This window comes from Phyllobates terribilis, unplaced genomic scaffold (assembly GCF_046119375.1).
Source record: "Phyllobates terribilis strain yellow unplaced genomic scaffold, ASM4611937v1 Scaffold_9__5_contigs__length_417890890, whole genome shotgun sequence".
Taxonomy (NCBI): domain Eukaryota; kingdom Metazoa; phylum Chordata; class Amphibia; order Anura; family Dendrobatidae; genus Phyllobates; species Phyllobates terribilis.
In genome coordinates this window covers 141748339-141769142 of record NW_027362769.1, presented here as the reverse complement: position 1 = coordinate 141769142, position 20804 = coordinate 141748339, and the positions used below count along the sequence as shown (strand labels likewise).

Genomic DNA, 20804 nt, shown 5'->3' with positions numbered 1-20804 from the left:
TTTATGAAAATCGGTGGTGGTATAATGATGTTCTAACATTTTATATACTTTATCTTACCTGCTCGTATTCAGTCATAGGGGAGTGATTCTCACATTCAGTCATAGGCGGTCGCCGCGTTCAGTTAGTGCTGGCGCCGCCCATGACATTTGAATATTGCTCCCGGCAAACGCGGCATTTGAGGGACGCATGCGCGATATTTGAGGCATTTGCACACGTCGGGCCGCTGGTCCGGCGCGTGCACACTTAGGCTGTGTGATTACCACCTTCAGCCCGCACATGCTGTCACCTGTGGGTCCCGGCGCGTGCGCGTTCAATGTATCGTACGGTCACAGCTGCAGTGTCACTGCGCATGCAGTGACCGCAAACAGTCCATTAAACGACTGCCAATCGTCTACATGTTTGCCAATCGGCAGTCATTTAATAGCCTGTCAGGCCACATTTCTCATGTGCACAAAACGATCGGTGATAGATTGGTTTGTGCCCATAGACTGTCATTGTTCCCGGCAGCACATGTCCTGTTTACACAGGGTGATGAGCTGCCGAGAACAATGATTTCATTGGGTGACGATGATGGTCGTCAAGTGATTGGCAGCCTGTTTACATCAGTCGATTATCAGCCAGGGTAAATGATCCCTTACTGCCTCCACCGGTCTGCAGAAAAGCCTTCCATGGTGATATCATGTGGCCAATGTCTATACTACATTTCCTGTTATTGCACTTGATAAAATAAAAAAAATAATACAGGCAAAACATAAAACATGGTGCGTCCACGAACATTTAGAAATGATAATAAATGACCTACCCATACTCCAGTGGAATACGCAATTCACGCTCATCTGTAACTCTTCGCCTCTTGGCAGAACCTTAAAAAAATGTGAATGTTTTTGTTAGTTTTTAATGTGTGTATTTTTCTATTTTCATTTTGATATAATAAAACTACAAATACTGAATACACTACAAATAATGACAAGTATTCAGATTTGATATAACTATATCCCCACTATGATACCACAGGTGACCAGCAGGGGGCTCTGTGCACAGACTACTCTGGGACTCCCAAGTTTTAGCCCAAATTTCTTTTACTTTTTCTTGTTCAAGATTTGTTTTATATCAGATGACAAAAAGTTTCAGCTATTAATTCATGTCACTGAGATTCCAGTAGTAAATATTTAACACATAACAGTAGTATAAAATATATATCAGGCCATGGCTACATGACAACTTTGCCCAAGACATAGATTGTGCGTCCAAAGATTGCTGCATTCTGCTGCTACTTTGAAACATAATGCTAGTGAATGGGGCACTGCCACTCACAATGTATCACGACCACAGCAAAAAAATCAGATCTTTCCGACTGTTTGCAAATTGCTTGTCACGGTACTCCTCTGCCTCATTGACTTGCATTATGCACGTGGGAAGTGAGTCACGGCCAAAGTCGCAGTGTAGCCCCAGCGGTATAGATGCACAAATAGCAAATTGAAGCAGGTAAAAGGCAGGTAGAAATGCTAGCCTTTTTTTTAAAAAAAAAAATAAATAAATTTTATTGCGTTTTTTACAGTGTTTTTATATAGCATTTTTCAAAAAAAGTTTAATGCACTTTTCGCATTCTTAGTTATGTAATAGAACACTTCAGTCACTCAAGGAATCCTATTAGAATCATGAATGCAAAAAAATGGGATTAAAACAGCGAACACTGTCCATCCCCCGCAAAAAAAATTGACATGTTGAGTTTGTAAAAAAACAACTGACCCAACCAAGGCAACTCAAATGCCCCAGAACTAAACGACTAAATTAAAAAAAAAACTGTGTGTGAAGACATCCCTAAGAATGGTAAAGTAGGGATAAGAGCATGCCAACAGAAGAGGAAAGAAGAGAATATAAATATTAGGTACCGCATGGCGTGTTGGGGCTGAGAGTGGCGGAGGAGCTGTGGAAGTCGGAGGATGGTGTATCGGGGCACAGGGCGGCAGGAGCAGAGCTCGGGCTCTTCATCACTTGCAGGTTCAGCGGTGTGGAGTTGGCCGCCATGCTGTTTGCTTTGCTGTTCGCAGAAGGAGTCGTTTTGTTAAACTTCAGTTTCTCTCCTTCCGTATCACTGTCAGATTCGTCCTTATCATCGTCGTCTTCCGATCCCTCCGAGTCAGATTCTGAATTGCTGTCCGACTCTGTGAGAAATAAAAAAAAAAAAAGTCAGATTTGCCAGCTGATGTTTAGAGTTCTGCACATTATGGGGTGGAGATGGCGATACCCGCTGTCAAAAGCATCCAAGCTGTGTCTTGCAGCTGTCTCTAGATAACGACTCCTATCATCTTTAGCGATTTCATGGACTAGAGGATATATCAAATGTAGCCTGCAATCACAACTATCTAGCGAGGCATCAGATGTTCCAAAATGTAATTTATGACTATTACATTAACTTACATGCATTGAATAGGAAACTTTACCAACCTCAGTGCTATCATCACGACTTTCTGCTCTCCTTTACCTCTGTAAAATACCTCTTCAATATAGGCCTATAAGGAACACACTAACTTCAAGGAAAAGCTGCCACCAGGTCAAAAGTTAGAAGTTTTTGCTCTTACTTTATTACTACTTATTTTAAAACTATAGTGTTAAGTTTTATGGCTCACCGGATCCTCTGGGGCATGTCTTCAGGCTGCTCTGCATAATAATTACCCTGTGGGCCACGCCTCCTTGATAAAGACCATAAAAAGTAGCACAAAATATAAAGGCCCATATCTTTGGAACTGTATGGCGGATTTAAAGAGAAAAAAATACGCAGGGGAGAGGAAAGAGTAAAATAAGAGAAAAAATGGCCAATTTTGACCTGGTGACAGGTGCTCTTTAAAGGGATATTCTAATATTAGATATTTATTAAATCTCTGATAGATACTGGATATCATCTGGTACTACTATTTATCTAGAGAGCATGGGTCCCCTGAACCCCTCCTACCTCTCGTCCTCCCTGCTGCTGCAGAGAGGTGACAAAACCATTGACTTTTATGGGAGTTCTAAAAAAGGGGAGCAAACCTTCTGAGCTTTATCCAGGACTCTGATAGACGTCTCAGATGAGAAAACTCATTTAAGGACCACAAACATGGCACAAAGTTTCAATAATAGGCCACTATAAATTTACTTCTAGCGTGAATTTTTTTCCTCTAACCCCTTGATGACCTTCTGTACGTATATTTTACAGCGACTGTTAAATCACCCCCACCATAAGAAAAAAAAAATACTGAATCTCAAAAGATTTGAAAAGATAAAATAAAACAATTATGTTAAAAAATAATAACTAAAGAAAAAAAAAAAAAAAGCAGTCCAAATATACCACCCTGTTATGCTGCACTGTTGTATCGGTAGTAAAAGTAGCAAAAGTCTGCACGTCCCACTATGGTATTTTTGCAATATGAGTACATGATATAAAATCTTTCATTAAACCAACAATAAAATTCTCAATATAAGCGAGTCACAAACCAGACTGACTGTCTGAATCATCGTCTTCGTCATCTTCATCTTCCTCTTCATCGTCGTCATCATCATCCTCATCGTCGTCTTCTTCATTGGAGTCGTCGGAGTCCTTGCTGCTGGGGATATCAGAGTCCGTTCCTCGAAACTTGTCCAGTAAAGACTTTGCAGCATTTACGTGATGGGAGCTTTTTATTGCTGGTGAGTTATTGTTCAGAGTTTTCTCCTTGCAGAGACTATGTAATAAGGGGGATCCGCTCGGCCTCAGCACCGATTTGCTGGATGAATTCTTCTTCACACAGGACGTCAGATTGATGGGGGTGGAAAACTGGGCGGTGGTGGTCACCGCCACATTTTCACTTACTTTACTTTCCCGCTTTGATTTGGTGGTGAGCGCCAGGGGGGCATCCTGGATAACATAGGGAATGACTCCATTTGGCTGGTGATTTCCCAACAGAGCGTTTGTTAAGAACGGATTGGAGTGATTATTCTCTAAGGACTGTTTTTGGTGACATACGGAGTTGGGGATGGGACTGGGGACTAGTGGTGATACCATTGTCTTTTTCGGGTGTTTGGAGCTGTCCTGTGGCTTGGTTAGTTGTGCAGGGTATGTCTGTTTGTGGTGATCCTGCGTAGAAAGAAAAAAAAAAAATCAGACAGACAGTGACATATGGGCCCCATAAAAAAACAGTATATGGACCGCCTTTCTCTCCATAGAGCAGCACCTTCACTTTTCTCCCTCTTACATACATCAATTGTTCTGATGAATTACAATCCCCCAGTAATGGTGAGCCATGATCCTCTTTAAATCAGTGCCTTAAAGGGGTTTCCTGGATTAATTTTCTTTAACGGCCTGGGTTAAAGAAAATAAAATTAGGTTAAGTAACCCTCCCCCAGTGCTGCCTCTCCTTTGTTCTCTCCAGCATTTGTTGACAGGCTGCAGCAGTGACCACGTGCAGGCAATCACTGTGCTCTTCTGACTTGTGCCATCACCAGTGACATAACGGTTGAGTCCAGTGATTGGCTGCAGTGGTCACATGATGTCACTACTACTACATATAAAAGAAAACAAGGGCAGAGGTGGAGAGGCATTGCTGGACATGCGGAGGGTGCATTTACCTGATTTTGTTATTTTTAAACTGGGGGAGTCATTGCATGTGTTTTGTCCGCCCTTGTGAACATGTAACGGTTTTACAAAGAGAACATTTGCAAAATTGCTAAATCATAACTTAACACCTATTCACAGGATCGGTAATCATTTGCTGATCAACTGATCATGAGAACAGGGGTCCAGAGATCCTCATTTGGATCACATGCCTGACCTCTTCTCCATTCAAATATTCAAATAGGGGGCTCTAGTCCCCTGTTCTCCTGATCACTGGGGTCCTGTTGGTTGATAAACCCCTGAGAATGGGTGATAAATTGTGATTATGTGACAAGCCCTTTAATTTTTCATTTTAGCTATATATAACAGAACGGTGAACATTGAGAGAACCAAAGCATTCAATATCACTATGTCAGGCCAATAAAGTCTAAAGATGTGCTCAATTTTAGGATATTAACAAACCAAATCAATTTTTGCAGAGATTTTAGAATGCGGAGCACAAATATTACAATTTTTCGCATCCATCACTCATAAGCTGCCGTACATTATGCAGCGACTGCAGCAGAATCTTTAAACATTACAACTGAAGGCTGCAACAAACTAACTTCCCTGTAACAAAAATATGCACAAAAATACACCCAGCAGAGGTACACCACCTAATATTGCAGGCATCATATTATACAGCATTGTGTACTTAACAATTGCTCATTTTGCCTTTCTACCCAGCTAATTCTTCTCTTTTCCATTAGGTCTATGACATCACGTGATTAAAAACTGATTAGCTGAATCCTTCTAAGCTCTATGTAGAAACAGGAGGTCAATTTTCCCTGTATGAGTCACAAGTCACTGCAAAAGTCAATGGCGGGGGGAGAGCAGAGCAGCTGGGTCAGGAGTTGAAGAGAGAATGATTCATGCAGGAAAAAGAGACTTTCTGTTTCTACATTGACAAGAGAAAAGAGAAGAATTATCTGGGTAGAAAGGCAAAATGAGCAATTGTAAGTACACAGTGCTGTATAATGATTGCAATATAGGAAGAGGATAAAAACTTTGAGGAGAGCGCTTCTTTAAAGTCAAACTATCATCAGAAAATGACCTATTTTTCAAATCAGGATTTTTTTTGTAAAGTAAAAAACATTAATTAGTAATTTTATCATTTAAATTCCACAATATTCCGAGGCACCAGAGAGTTTGCATAAAAATAAAGCGTAGCGTTTTTCATTCCATCCATAAAAATCACATACCGAAGATACAAAAATGAGGCAGACAATGCGCCGTTTCAGCCATAATAGGCCGATGGAATTTGAATTGCTTTGAACTTTGTGGTGGTCATACCGAGCCAGCACGGAGTTGCACGAGAATATCTCATTGGATCCATTCAGTAATTTTGCAATTTGCACAATGACTGTCAGGAGGTGGGAGAAAAGAAGGTCCAGCACGTATAGTGCTGACAGAACGCGCATGGACAGGAACCACCCATTGAAAAAAAAATGTGGTTGGCAAGTTGCAGAGCATGAGAATCGAGACAGTTCTTGGACATATTAGACTGGTATATGCACCAAAAGAAGTTTTACCATATGTTTAGGGATCAGGGCAGCGAGATCAGGTTTTGTGTAACAGGACAGGGACGCTTTAAGTGTTTATAGTGCTTGTTTGCACATGTAAATCTGTAAATTTGAGTCCGGGCTTGTCATTAAAATTCTGCAGACCTTTAATTCCAATACAATATAGCCTGCGTGCCCCATACATGTAATCCTGCCCAGATGGATGGCTTCTCGCTATGAATAAAATGACTTCAGTTTCTAAGCCCCTATGCAGGACTTGATTGCACTTAGCCTCCTTACTGATTTCGACAGCGCTGAAGAGGGCAGGCATGGTTAGGGCTAATACACGAAATGTATCCCATGGGGTAATTTGAGGTAACACCATGTCCGATTCAGTTTATCTTTTACAATGTTTGAATAGATGATTTTCTCAAGAGTCATTATCTGTTGAGATTATTGCGATGATTTATGAGTGTGTCAGACCCAACAAGGCAATACAGCCATTTCCTCGGCAAATAATTCCCATTTAGATAGAAGTTTCGGCAAAGCGCCTCTTGTAGCATGGTGTCAGCTAAGAAACAGCCTGGGATAAGAGGAGGCCAGTAATGAGGTATCTTTCTGCTTTATTGGCTCAGGACAAAGGGCAATCAGATAAAGTGCGCACTTCTCTCCAGCCTTGTCCCCGCGCGTTTGCAGACAGGGATGGTAATGTTCTTCACGATGAACTCTGAGCTGAGACTTTTAAAGCATTCTTGTAATTCCTGGGGAAAAAAGAATGTCCAGTATTTTCTTTTTAAGAATCTGAATAAACCCTGAGGAATTTGTATCGATTTTCTCAAGACTTTGCCTGAGACAAACAATGACTTCATGCTTAAAAGGACACTGATAGCAACATTTCTGGTTAAATATTGTTCTCTCCTTGGGCAAGGACTGAAGCCAAGAATGTGTAAGGCTGGTTTCACATGTTTAAAATTCACAGTCTTCGAGTACCAGAGCGATGTCCGGAGCGGTCGTGGACATAGGCATATATGAGGCTGTTGAGTTTGGGTCAAGAGACTCGCGGTCGATCTGGACGTCGTAGACCGTGATTGTCGGGTGTGTAAAAAAAAAAAAACAGCCTTACGCATTCTTGACTTGTCGGACGTGTGTTACTAGCCTACTAGCCGTATGGTCACCGGACGTTCACCAGTGATTTACAGGTAATTCTTTACTAAGGTCTAGTTATGCCTAAAGCAAATAACAAGCTTATTTTAGGCCTACCTCACTACATTCAGGAGACCACTAGATCTGTGGTTTCATACTGCCTTAAAGAACTATTTTATAGTCAGCGGGTGCATGGATAACAAGCTAATTATTTCTACTTGGATGACCATTTTCACAAACAGAAACTATGACCTGGATCCATTGAACGGTGGACATCGACCATCACACCTCGTTGGCTTATGATGAGGTCTATTGAGTTCGGCTGTGTTGACCAGCTCCATGGGGCTCTCATCTCTTCCCACTTTTATAGTAAGTGGGTCCATTGGTAAAAAGCAAAATATGTCTCCCCAAAGAATTTTAAGGCCTCTACATATCTGCATTGTAAACTGTAATGTAGTGCACGAGATCCAACACACGACGGACGCATACAGCAAATGATAAGACTTCATTTACTTGTCATTGGATCTGCCCAGTTCCACCATGGAATCCAACATTTTGTCAGAAGCATGGAAAGTAATGCTAATCCTTGTGTCAGAAGTGATAGAAGCGGAGACCTAGGCTACTAAGAGAACCTCCAACGAAGATGTGGACTCAGCCTAAAACCATTTTTCTTGTAACCTTTTAGCCTGAGATCATAATATCTGAAACCAGTACAGTTTCTTATCTTTACACATCAATTAAGTAGTTTTGGTCTAAATTAAGTGGCATACCTAAGTAGGACTAAGTGGTATTGTAGTACCAGCAGAAGCACTGTGGGTGTCACGACGGTAACTCGCATGACTCCTCAGAGCCACCCTACTCACCATGCGGCTTCTCCTCGTGTCAGGCCGCCCTGCTGAGTTTGCCTCTTGCAGCACTCCTGCATCTGCATGTGGTTTCCATTTAGCTTTAGGGGGAGAAGGCCGGTCTCTGCAGGAATTTAACCCTGCTGTGTCTTGCAGAGATTAGGTTCCCTGGCCTATCCCATACCAGCAGGGTCTATATTAGGCAGCTCCTCCCACCATTCCTTGCCTGAATGTTGGTTCCTAGCCTGCTAGCACCAGATTATGCATTCCTCCATATTCTGTCTCCCGTTATTGACCCGGCTTCTTTACTTGTCCTGTCTGACCTCTCGGCTTCTGGCCTCAGCTATGTGTATCGAACCTGTGCTGCCTGCCCTGACCTCGGATTGTCTGACCACGTCTTTGTCGTCACCCTCCTGTACCTTGTACCCACGCCTCTGACCCTCCAGTCAGCTGCTGTAGCCTTGGGGACTGCCCTGGAGTGGTATCTGGTGTCTACCGACAGCCTAGCCTATCCTCACCATCAGCGGCTCTAGTAAAGACCCAGTAGACACTTAGTCACACCCCTCCAGGGTAAGCCCAGCCTGAGGCGCAATGGGTCCACACCCACCAGCGTTACAATGGGCATACCGCCAAGTAGTAGACCGGCACGGTACGTCAGAGCATCAAGCTCACGAGCTATGGCAGATATACCATAGCACTCACTGGCACTGTACTGTGTTCACGAGTGGCAGCTTGCTACCTGTAACCCGTTTTTCTAATGCGGTCAACAAAAGAATTGATATATAGTCTTTATAGACCCTATACAGTATATCATAACACCATGACCTATAGAGGAACGCACAATTGTCTCCGAATAGGAGGTCAGCCCAGTTATAACTTTTGATTCAGAGCTTATGCCCTTGACTAATGTCTTGACCAGACCCAGGCTATACAGCAGCATTTTCAAAGACAAGATAATATGTAGACATCCATAACGAAAGGGAAGCAGAATTCGGATGAAGGGCTCTGGGTCCAGACTGGAATCCAAACCAGTTTATCCAATTCACAGGATTAGAAAATATTCATGACATTGCAATTTATAAATTCTCTGTAAACATTTATGAGGCGCCTTATGCCTCAGGCCTCGGCATTATGTCCCCAAGTGAATTAGTCGGTTGCATTTTCATGAACATTAATTCAAAGGAGCTCCTTGCTTTATCTGCTATGGCCATTGGGTAATCTATTCAGAAATATCTGCACTGAAAATAGTTGAAATCCCTCATTTTCGGGGTAAGAAGCTATTTTTCCTTTGCTGGCTGAGTGTCCTGTTGTGAGACATTGAAGGGCACAGCGGGAATCTCCGAGCTATTTTAAAGGGAGCGCACGGTTGCAGATATCTGGTGGCGGAGCTGCATTTTTAACATTTGTATTTTTAAGGGCTACAAAGAGCAAATAAAGACTTGGCATTTACAAGTCATTTTACAGTTAAACATCGCTTCGAGAGCCGCAACAGATCTTCAGGTAAGAAGCATTAGTATCACTTACGGATCAGAGTGCCTCATAGACCACAGCGAATTCCTGGTTCCTAATCCAACTCTGACCCCAGATTCACCTTTTTGCTAAATTCTGTAATTTATCAACACAGAGTATCTCTAAATATGGGATGTGTACTGTGTGATACAGGGATCACTGATCCCTATCCTATGTTTTATAAGAGAGAAGAAAAACATACACAAAAAAAGAAAAGATAGAATTACAAACTACATAAAAAACATTTTTTTTTTAAAGGGGTCAGACTGTTTAAAGAAAATAAAAGTAGTAATCATCCTCAGATCCTCCGCAGCTGCTCCAATGGTTACCTGGTCCCCGCTGGTCTCCGCTTCCTTGTCCGATCTTAACACACCATAAATAGCAAGAAATTGCGGGGAGTTATCCAAAGGTGAGACCGGAAAGGCTTGCCTACCATGCACCGAAGTGTGTCACTACTGCGTCAGCGCGCTGTTGCTGGAACTGCGAATGGGGTAACAAAAGGAGGACCCTTCCATTTCACTACTCCTTGAGTGATGCAGGCACCATTGGCTTTAACACCTATTGGGTTGAATGGCCGGGATTGAAGTTGTCTCCACTGTAGACCATTACCAGGGCAGACAGTGGCGTAGCTAGAGTCCGATATGCCCCAGTGCAAAATTTGGACCTGGGCCCCCACCTGCATGTTGGTCAGATATATTGGCCCTTGTAGCATTCTATATCCTATAATGACACGCATGTTCGCCCCCATGTAATATTGACCCCTTCCCTGACTTCTTCCTGTAATAATCTCCCCGATACTGGCCCCTTACTGTAATAATATCGCCCATCCTGGGCCCCTTCCAGGAATAAAGTCCCCATCCTGGTCACTACCAATAATAATGCCCCTGTCATGGGCCTTTCCAGTAATAATGCACCCTCTGGGCCCATGCTATAGCAATGTCCCACATCCTGGGCGCCTCCCTGGTATAATGTTGCCCATCCTGGTGTAATGTCCCCCATCCTGGGCCCCTTCCTGGTATAATGTCCCCCATCCTGGGCCCCTTCCTAGTTTAAAGCTCCAAATCCTCAGCCCTTCATGTTCTTCTCTTGCACATATTACAAAGAAACAAATTATTATTGTCGCCTTAACCTGTTCCCACGACAGGCGGCGCCCTCCTCATTAGCCAGTGTAGAAGCCAGCATCTGACTTCTGCAAGCCGCCATGGTAAGCTCATGATGTCACTGCCATTCGCCGCCCGTCACGGGCAAGATGATGTCAGCTTCTGGCCTCTGATTGGCTGGCAGCATGTATTGCAGCGGGTCTCTGCGCCACAATACATTTCAGCTGAATGTGCGTCCTCATCCTGGTGAAATTGGTGTTGGTGTTGGAAGGCCCCCGTGGCTCGGTTGCGGTCGCAGAGGTTAAGCATGGTTACGCCCCTAAGGGAAGGAAAACTGTTAGCTACACTGCATTACACATTTTGCTTTGCTTGTGAGTTACAGCCTACAGTATAGTCGAGAGCTGCATTCACAATTCTGCACACTTCAGAGCTGGAGTCATCTGCTCAGAACTCGTTTGCTGGTTCAAAAAGTTCTGATCATTGGCATACTAGGAAATAGTGTGGGAATTGCTTGATTGTCTATACAGTGCACAGAAGTGTGCCACAACTGGGACCCTTTACTGTTAATAAGCCCTCCACGTAAACCACCTATTTTGCAAAGTTAAGCAGTTGTGCGAAACTCTGGCAAAAGTAGTAAATATGGAACATAATTCTGTATTTTGCTCACCTCCTGCTCTGAAGCACCTGAGATGCAAATATATAGTTAAGTAAAAAAAAAAAGTGAATCATCCTACCCTTTTAATTCTCAAGTCGCTGGGTTGTGGCATGGGTTCTTCAGAGGTATTTTTGTTTCCTGGTTTGAGTCCATCAGAAGACGGAGCTCCAAGCTTCGAGCTGGCATCCTTATTGGACTGATTTAGCAAACTCGAGGGTTTGGTAGTGGAGACCAGTCCTGTACATTGTATTACACTTGTGTGTTTGTTCACAGCCTCCTCCTTGGCCTGAGAGCTTTGAAATATAAAAGGAAGATGCTGGGACAGAACCTGAGGATGTTTTTGCTGGGACTGGAATGGTGAGCGGTTCTGGGAGTCGGGAATAAGAGGTAACTGCTGGTGTACACGTTTCTCCGGCAACTTTTCTACTTGTTTTCCATCTGTTTTCAGTTCAGGGATGTTATGAATTAGCACCTAAAAATAAATAAAGAGAATGTCATATTTCTTGCAGAATGACACGAATGCGCAGCTGTGCTCCTAACATGGGCCCCCAGAATAGTTCCTGAACAAACAGCAATAAGAAGAAAACATTTTTCCATTTGCAATTGAAAAGAAATCCTGTATTATTGATCCATTTAGTACTATGGACACCTTTGACATGGAAAAGTGATTTTTACATATGTTGTTATATTTAGTTAATAAAAATGAATTAAGGTTCAAGTCTACAATCTTCTTTACTCATTTTCAGACCCCTGGAATTCATCTAAATTTAAATTTTTCCCCCGTGAGAGTGTCTCTCCCAGTAATACAGGCTGGTTGTGAACGGTCTGCGTGTATCCAGGATGCTGCTGTCTTCATTAGCTCATCTTAATGTGCTTTCTTCATTTTCTATAGCCTGTTTTCTGTTCTTCCTGAGACTGTAGATACTTTCTCCCCTCTCCGTATTGTGAAGATCTGTGTACAATCCCTACCCTCTCCCTGCAGCTATCTCTAAGATCGAGAGAAGGAAATGTAACAAATGTGATAAAGGACTTACAGCTATGCTGCAGCAGAAAAAAATGGTAGAACATTTTTAATGAAGACTATTTGTAAAGTTTGCATCTAGGAAGCAAATGAACAAAAGAAGGAATGATGACTAAACAATAAACATCAGGTGGAGTACAACCCTTGGACCTCAGGTTCTTGCAGTTGGTGACTGCTGTTGAGAACAGGCCCTATATATGGTAGCAAATATAGTTTAGACAATTCCAGGCGCACTGAATAATCTATTACTGATCACACAGACTGCCATTGCTCTCAGCAGCACGTCTTGTTTACACAGGACGATGCGCTGCCGAGAAAGATGATTTTTAAGCATACTTAAAAATAATTTCACCCTACGAATAAACATTTTGCTCTTTCGTCCGGTGATCGGCAGCTTGTTTAGACAGGAAGATTATCATGAAATGAGCGTTCCCGGGAACACCGGCTTCTCGATAATCGACCAGGCTAAATGCAGCCTTAGATTTGCCATTTTCTAGATTACATTTACTATATAGGAACAGATTAGACCCAGTGAAAGGTTAAGTGTTATAAAATACTTTTATGTTTAAAGTGTGCCATGTAATGACTTATTAATATTAATTTATGGTGCATTTTCTCTAAATGACTTCGTCAGCCTGAACTCTAATCACAGGCCTGGATTAAGAAGTTAACTAACAAATAGTAGAGAATTGATTAACTGATTGGGGCCAACTAAGGAACATTATCTGGGTAATTTGCTGAATTCATTATTGATTTGCTTTCCTAATGGACCAACAGACAAGAGGCAGCAGCAGAGCATAACTTCATAAATGGTCTCCTGCATGCGATGATTGAGGACTGCTAGCTTATGATACACATCACTTCGCTTACTAAAATAAAATGTCACGTCCTTATGCATCCATTTGGTCTTATCTCATAAATGGCTTTCTACATTCTTCTATATCGGACAGCCTCTTCCATTTTTACTTTTGACACTTACTGATTGCAGATGTCAACTGAAACGAGGAGACATTAATTGAGCTCAGTGGTTCCCATTGGACTTTTTATTTTCTTGCAGGAGCCCCATCAGCTTACAGCTGATCGTGGGGCTGCCAGTAATGACATCCCCTCTAAAGTCAGTGGGGCTGATTCATCAAAGCTTTTACACCACAAAATTGGTGGAGTTGTGCAAAAGTTTTGGGACTTTTTTTCATTTTCACGCCAATTTGGATCAGCTGCGCCAAAATGGGTATAGCTGGGGAGTCGCCACAGGGAGACAGGGTATGGCCACGTTCCCCATTGAATTCATCACATTTACCGGCATTTTCTACGCCAGAAATGCTAATTCAGGCACGGACTGAAGTGGCACTGTGGCGCAAGCCAATTGGAAGTGGCGCCAGATTCATTAAGTTGTGTGTGGCGTGCACCTCTAAATTAATTTGGTGCCGTATTCTCTGACGAGACTGGCGTAGTGAATGCTTACGTTATGCTAGTCTTGATGAAACAGCCTTAGTATCTTCCTAAGAAGATTTCGCTAGAGATGGATCTAACCAATTGTTGGCCCTACTAGTCTTCATTTCCCAAGATTGGAGGGAAGATATGGAAACAGGATTCATGACTTGTTTATTTTTTTTGTGACATCTTGAAAAGTCGCAAATAATGAATCGGGCAAAAATATCTGAAAGCCCTAAACCCCACCTACCGTGGTGAGCAAAAAAAATCCTGGGATCACATATAAAATAGACTTGAATAGGTGCAAATGAAATTATGAATATGGTGCAAACAAAAAAAAAGGTGCAAAGCACAAAACCTCATCACGAATCTGGCGCAAATGCAATAATGAATAGGGTTCATGGTCTTAGCATCAGTACGCCAAAAGCTGGATTTCTCCTGTAGTCCTGCGGCTTACCTAACAAAACACTTGGTTTGGCCATATACCTCTAACAAAAGAAAAATTCCCTTTAACCTCAGGCACTTCCTGCAAAGAAATTCCTAAAGTTCCTCAGGCAAAAAGCAACTTTCTATTCTTTGAGGCATTCACGGAGATCCATCTTCTACTCCTGCCCAGAAAGGAGGAGAGGATCATCCTTTGTGGATACAGCAGCCATCACCTTCTAGGAGATGTTGATGTACCTTTGATAGTGTTGCGCCTATCGGTTGCGCACAACTTGTTGAGTGGTCTTCCTCTAAATACCTTTTCAGGCCAGATAAGTTAAGACGTACAGCCTTAAGCAGTGTCATGGTTTTCTTTTTTGCTTTTTTTGATAGTTTAGACCAGGTGAGAAATTTCTTATATATGGAGCATGCCTACAGAAGGTATTTATTACACCACTGTCCCTTGATGGGTCTGATCACAAACCCTGAGGTGGGTGGTTTTCCTAAATGTAAAAGTTCTCTTTTATGCATTTGGAATAAGGAGGAGTATAGGAGTTGTACCTTGCTCTTTTTTTTAGTTTGTGCTTCACTCTCAGATTCGGAGTCGTCATCATCACTCTCTTCTATGCTTTGGTCCTCTTCCTCTAAGTCATCTGAATCGCTGCTACTGGCTCCATCACTAGATGTATCGGACGAAGACCCAGAATCGCTGGAACTGGAACTTTCAACAGTTTTTTTCCTTTGTTTCTGCTACAGAAAATAATAGTAAATGATATCTAAACAGAATTTATCTAATGCTCATTATCAAATGTAACACAGTCCTCAGTCAGGGGTGTATAGGTGGGGGGCGAAAGAGAGGGGTCTTACAAGGCTTGTGCCCTGACATTGGATGACAATGTGAGCACCAATAAACCATTCTTCCTTGGTTAGGGTATTTAGACACAGGACAAGGGCTACAAAGAAGATTTTAGCTCAGGTGAAGGAAAGTCTGAAGACAATTCTGCCTAAAGAATATAAGAAATAAATTAGGATATTGCGCAAGGTGACAAGGTATAATATTCCACCAGGCACCTGAAAACACCATCCCCACCGTCAAACATGGTGCTCACCAGGCAGTTACAAAGATGAATTCACAATTACCTTGATGGATGTTGATGTATTAAATCCTAAAACTGGCAGTCCAGACTTCAAATTCTGTAGATAAATTAAAGAAAGTCAAAAGTCCTTATCTATTGGGTAACGCAATGTGACGGACCTAGCAGGACTTCGTAGCTCTTCCAAGTGACGTCACCATCTGCATCCGGAGTTCCTTGTGTGCATCACAGACATTGGGATAGTAGCTACCAACCGGGGCACTATCTCAGAAGCTCGGGCGGAGCTAAACTCACAGAGTCAAGCCCAGTGGGAATGGTCGTTATGGATATGGACTTTTGACTTTCTTTTATTTATCTACAGTCTTCTGTGACTGCTGATGTTGGAGGGAAAAAAAAGTTGAATTTCAACATCCCTGATACTTTGTTCTCAGGGAGGACAATACGTCACCAGGGGTGTCTGTAAGCAGACTATTCCATTCTCCCTGTTGGGAACACAAGAAAGCTCAGCCAAGTGTGCATATGTATGGGGATATGGGTTGGGAGGAATTGCTATAAAAAGTGTATGGACAGCTTTATTTAAAGGGTTATTTCCAAAATTTAAGGCCCCCATATACATTAAACAAATATGGACTGTTAATTTTTGGATCGGACAACTTGAAATTTTTTGGCCAATGATACAGTTGGTGCTTATGATTGGCTTAAAAAAATCTAATATACCCAATCAATCATTTGAAAAATGGTGAACGTTCATCAGTGGAAACGAAACATCATTCGTTTCAGCAATCCAGCCAACAATTGTTCGTTATGGTTGAAACTGTTTGTTTTGGCCAACTTCTATCTAATGTGTATGAGGGCCATTAACATTATCTGAAGGAATAAGAGATAACTTGGAGGGTCTGAGTGCAGGGACCACCACCTTTACTTTCTGTAAATACCTACTGGTAAAACTAAGATCATGGGCTCTATCAAAATTATCAAAAAACTGAAACACCTATGCAGTGGGAAAAATAAGCATTTGCTACACTGATTTTGCAAGTTTTCCCACCTACAAAGAATGGAGAAGTCTGTAATTGTTATCGTAGGTACACTTCAACTGTGAGAGACAGAATCTTAAAAAAAATTCCAGAAAATCACATTGTACGATTTTTACAAAATTAAATTGCATTTTATTGCATGAAATAAGTATTTGATCACCTACCAACCAGCAAGAATTCTGTCTCTCACAGACCTGTTTTCCTTTAAGAAGCCTTCCTACTCTGCACTCATTACCTGCATTAACTGCACCTGTTTGAACTCGTTAACTGTATAAAAGACATCTGTCCACACACTCAATCATACTCCAACCTGTCCACCATAACCAAGACCAAAGAGCAGTCTAAGGACACCAGGGGCAAAACTGTAGACCTGCACAAGGCTGGGATGGGCTACAGTACAATAGGCAAGCAGCTTGGTGAGAAGGAAACAACTGTTGACACAATTATTAGAAAATGGAAGAAACACAACATGACTGTCAATCTTCCTTGGTCTGGGGCTCTTTGCAAGATCTTGCCTCGTGGGGCAAGTATGATTCTGAGAAAGGTCAGCCCAGAACTACATGGGGGGCCCTGGTCAATGACCTGAAGAGAGCTGGGACGACAGTCTCAAACATTACCTTTAGTAACACACTATGCCATCATGGATTAAAATCCTGCAGGGTATGCAGGGCCCCCCTGCTCACACATGTCCAGGCCCGTTTGAAGTTCGCCAATGACCATCTGGATGATCCAGATGAAGCATGGGAGAAGGTCATGTGGTCATATGAGACCAAAATAGAACTTTTTGGTATCAACTCCACTCGCCGTGTTTGGAGGAAGAAGAGGGATGAGTACAACCCCAAGAACAACTAAGGAGTGGCTCCATAAGAAGCATTTCAAGGTCCAGGAGTGGCCTAGCCAGTCTCCAGACCTGCACCCAATAGAAAATCTTTGGAGGGAGCTGAAACTCAATGTTGCCCAGTGACAGCCCCGAAACATGAAAGATCTGGAGAAGGAGTGGGCCAAAATCCCAGCTGCAGTGTGTGAAAACTTGATCAAGAACGGAAACGTCTGACCTCTGTAATTGCAAACAAAGGTTTCTGTACCAAATATTAAGTTCAGTTTTTCTATTGTATCAAATAAGGGCAGCATGGTGGCTCAGTGGTTAACACTGCAGGCTTGCAGCGCTGAGGTCCAGGGTTCAAATCCCACCAAGGAGTTTGTATGTTCTCCCCATGTTTGCGTGGGTTTCCTCCGGGTTCTCTGGTTTCCTCCCACACTCCAAAGACATACCGATAGGGAATCTAGATTGTGAGCCTCATTGTTATTTCATGCAATAAAATGCAAATTAATTATGTAAAAATCATACAATGTGGTTTTCTGGATTTTTTTTAAGATTCTGTCTCTCACAGGTGAAGTGTACCTACAATAAAAATTACAGACCTCTCCATTCTTTGTAGGTGGGAAAACTTGCAAAATCGGCAGTGTATCAAATACTTATTTTCCTCACTATCGTGTAATTCATGTTAATTCACGTTAGCAAATTGCACCTTATCTTTATTCTTTTCACTTCTGCCATCTGACTTGCTTTGCTCCTGGCCGCTCGCACGGCTCCCCGCTCCGGTGCTTGCGTTCTTCACTTGTCCTGGGCTGTTAGTGGTTGTGGTAGATAACACAGGGGCGCAGTTACTAGTCACTAGTGTGGGGCTACCTCCATTGATAGATCCATTCATACCTGTAGGTAAGAAGAAAGCACAAGTGAAATGAGTGGGAAAATGCAGTAAAAAGGGAAAGGAAAAAAAAATTCCTCAAGACACTACACAAAAGAACAAACAAATATACCGAATGCAATTATATACTACATTGTAAGAAACAAATGAAATGTACTCAAGGCAAACACTAATTACATTTGTATAGCTTAACTAATAACTGTAATTAGCATACTAACAAGTGACTGATAAAATAGCGATAATTGTAATTATATCAGATGTTTATTTCATTAAAAAAAAAAAAATTATTAATCACCAAGTTCAAGGATTAACACGGAATCACCAACTAACTAAGACACATGCACATTTTATGCCGTACCCTTCTCGGTTCCTCCGCGGATATTTTTCCCAGCGCTCCGTAGATGAAAGGAGGAATCATGGTTCTGGGCTGGGGGAGTAAATATGGGTGGGATTCCAAGCAACGGGGGGAAGAAAGCAGCACGGGTGTGCGGATCGGCCGCTCTCCACCATTCTGCACCTCGAAAAAATGACAGATTCTAGTTACATATTGTATATCACAGGGACATTGTAGAAAAGGCATATTTGACACATTTATAAAAAAAAATATTTACGTTTGTGAGTGAAAAATGTGGAAAAGTTCACGGGCGTATGAATACTTTTTCAAGGCACTATGTATGTATGTATATATACATATCGATCTATATATACATAGTGCTTTGAAAAAGTATTCATGCCCAGTGAACTTTTCCATATATGTTCACATTACACCTACAAATACATGTATTTTATTGGGATATTATGTTATATACCAACACAAAGTACAAAGCATTTGTGGAGTGTAAAGGAAGTGATTCATGGTTTTCTAATTATTTTAAAAATATAAATCTGAAAGTTGTGACGTGCATTTGTATACAGCCCTCCTGAGTCAATACTTTGTAGGACCACCTTTCGCTGCCATTACTCCTGCAAGTCTTTTGGGGTCTTTTGGGGTCTGTCTCTACCAACTTTGTACATCTAGAGGCTAAACTTTTTGCCAGTGTTTCTTTGCATACAAGCTCTAGCTCAGTGAGATTGGATGGAGATGTCTGAATAGCAATTTTCAAGACTTGACACAGATTTTCAATGGTATTTAGGTATCGACTGTGACTAGGCCATTCACACACATGAATATGCTTTGGTCTAAACCATCCATTGTCGCTTTGGCAGTATGTTTAGGGTTGTTGCCCCAGTCTCAAGATTTTTGTACCCTCTAACAGGTTTTCCTCCAGGATTGTACTGTATTTATCTCCATCCATCTTCCCATCAGCTCTGGCCAGCTTCCCTGTCTCTGTTGAAGAAAAGCATCCCCGCAGCATGATGCTGCCACCACGTTTAACGGTGGGGATGGTGTTTTCAGGGTGATGTGCAGTGTTTTCTGCCACACATGGCGCTTTGCATCTAGCCCAAAAAGTTTGATCTCATCCGATATGAGCTCCTTCTTCCACAAGCTAGTTGTGTCTCCTAAGTGGCTTTTTGAAAACTGCAAATGGGACTTCTTATGGCTTGCTTTCAAAAATAGTTTTCTTCTTGCCACTCTTCCATAAAAGCCAGATTTGTGAAGTATACGACTAGGGTCATGTTCATACGTTCAGTATTTGGTCAGCATTTTACATCAGCATTTGTAAGCCAAAATTAAGAGAGGAACAATCAGAGGAAAAGTATAATAGAAACACTTCACCTCTTCTGCATTTTTACCCACTCCTGGTTTTGGCTTACAAATACTGATGTAAATACTGAACATGCGAGCGTTGCCTAATAGTTGTTCTATGGACAGATTCTCCCATCTGCGCCGTGGATCTCTGCAGCTCCTCCAGAGTGACCAAGGGTCTCTTGGCTGCTTCTCTAATTAGCGCTCTCCTTGCTTGGGATGTCAGTTTAGGTGGATGGCCATGTCTTGGTCGGTTTGTAGTTCTGCCATACGCCTTCCATTTTTAGATGATGGATTAAACACTGGTCCATGAGATGTTCAGCGTTTGGGCTATCTTTTTTTTTTTTTTTTTTTTATAACCTAACCCTGCTTTACTCCTCTCCACAACTTTATCCCTGACCTGTCTGGAGTGTTCTTTGGTTTTCATTATGCTGTTTGATTCCTAATGTTCTTCAACAAACCTCTGAGGCCTTCACAGAACAGCTGTAGTTATACTGAGAATAAATTACACACAGGTGGACTCAGTTTACTAATCATGTGACTTACGGAGGCAATTGGTCATTCAGGATTTTATTTAGAGGTATCAGACCATAGGGGGCTGAATACAAAGGCACGTGACAATTTTCACATTTATATTTTTAAAATATTTAGAAAATCATACATTATTTCCTTTACGCTTCCCAAATACTTGTGTCGAACAGGTTGCCAGCCTGTGTGAACTGAAACCAGTGGACTTTCTGCCAGCATGTTATATGCTGGTTGGTTAACTCACTTAAAGGGCGTGGTTTCAGGGGAATGACACAGTGATGGGAGGGATGTCATTCCCCATACCTCCACCCCAGGGTGTGGCTGAGCATCATTTAAATGTTCAGTCCTGTTTTTCTTTCTTTGAGTTGTGTTTGGAGAGGCAAGGTCTCCAGACTGGACAGCCATAGCTCAGGAGAGAGCTGAAGGCTGGACATAACCTGTGTGGACGACCCGCACACACATATATATGGACTGTGCTACAGTTTACCTTTTGTTTTGTTGTTTAGCCAAGAA

The 20804-nt window shown here is 42.1% G+C and overlaps 1 protein-coding gene across 26 annotated transcripts in view; it reads right to left on the bottom strand.

Annotated features, from left to right (window-relative positions):
* BAZ2B (bromodomain adjacent to zinc finger domain 2B) overlaps positions 1 to 20804 on the bottom strand; it is a 376347-nt gene that overhangs the window by 52498 nt on the left and 303045 nt on the right. For 12 of the 26 annotated variants that reach the window (XM_073647090.1, XM_073647108.1, XM_073647095.1 and 9 more), the window contains 7 exons: positions 18435 to 18593; positions 17897 to 18081; positions 14801 to 14989; positions 11444 to 11836; positions 3476 to 4094; positions 1894 to 2166; positions 804 to 864 (listed from right to left, as the gene is read on the bottom strand). In XM_073647090.1, coding sequence (XP_073503191.1) covers positions 804 to 864; positions 1894 to 2166; positions 3476 to 4094; positions 11444 to 11836; positions 14801 to 14989; positions 17897 to 18081; positions 18435 to 18593 — 1879 coding nt within the window. The remainder of the gene's footprint in view (positions 1 to 803; positions 865 to 1893; positions 2167 to 3475; positions 4095 to 11443; positions 11837 to 14800; positions 14990 to 17896; positions 18082 to 18434; positions 18594 to 20804) is intronic. The other 14 variants (XM_073647094.1, XM_073647097.1, XM_073647113.1 and 11 more) reach the window with 4 other exon arrangements.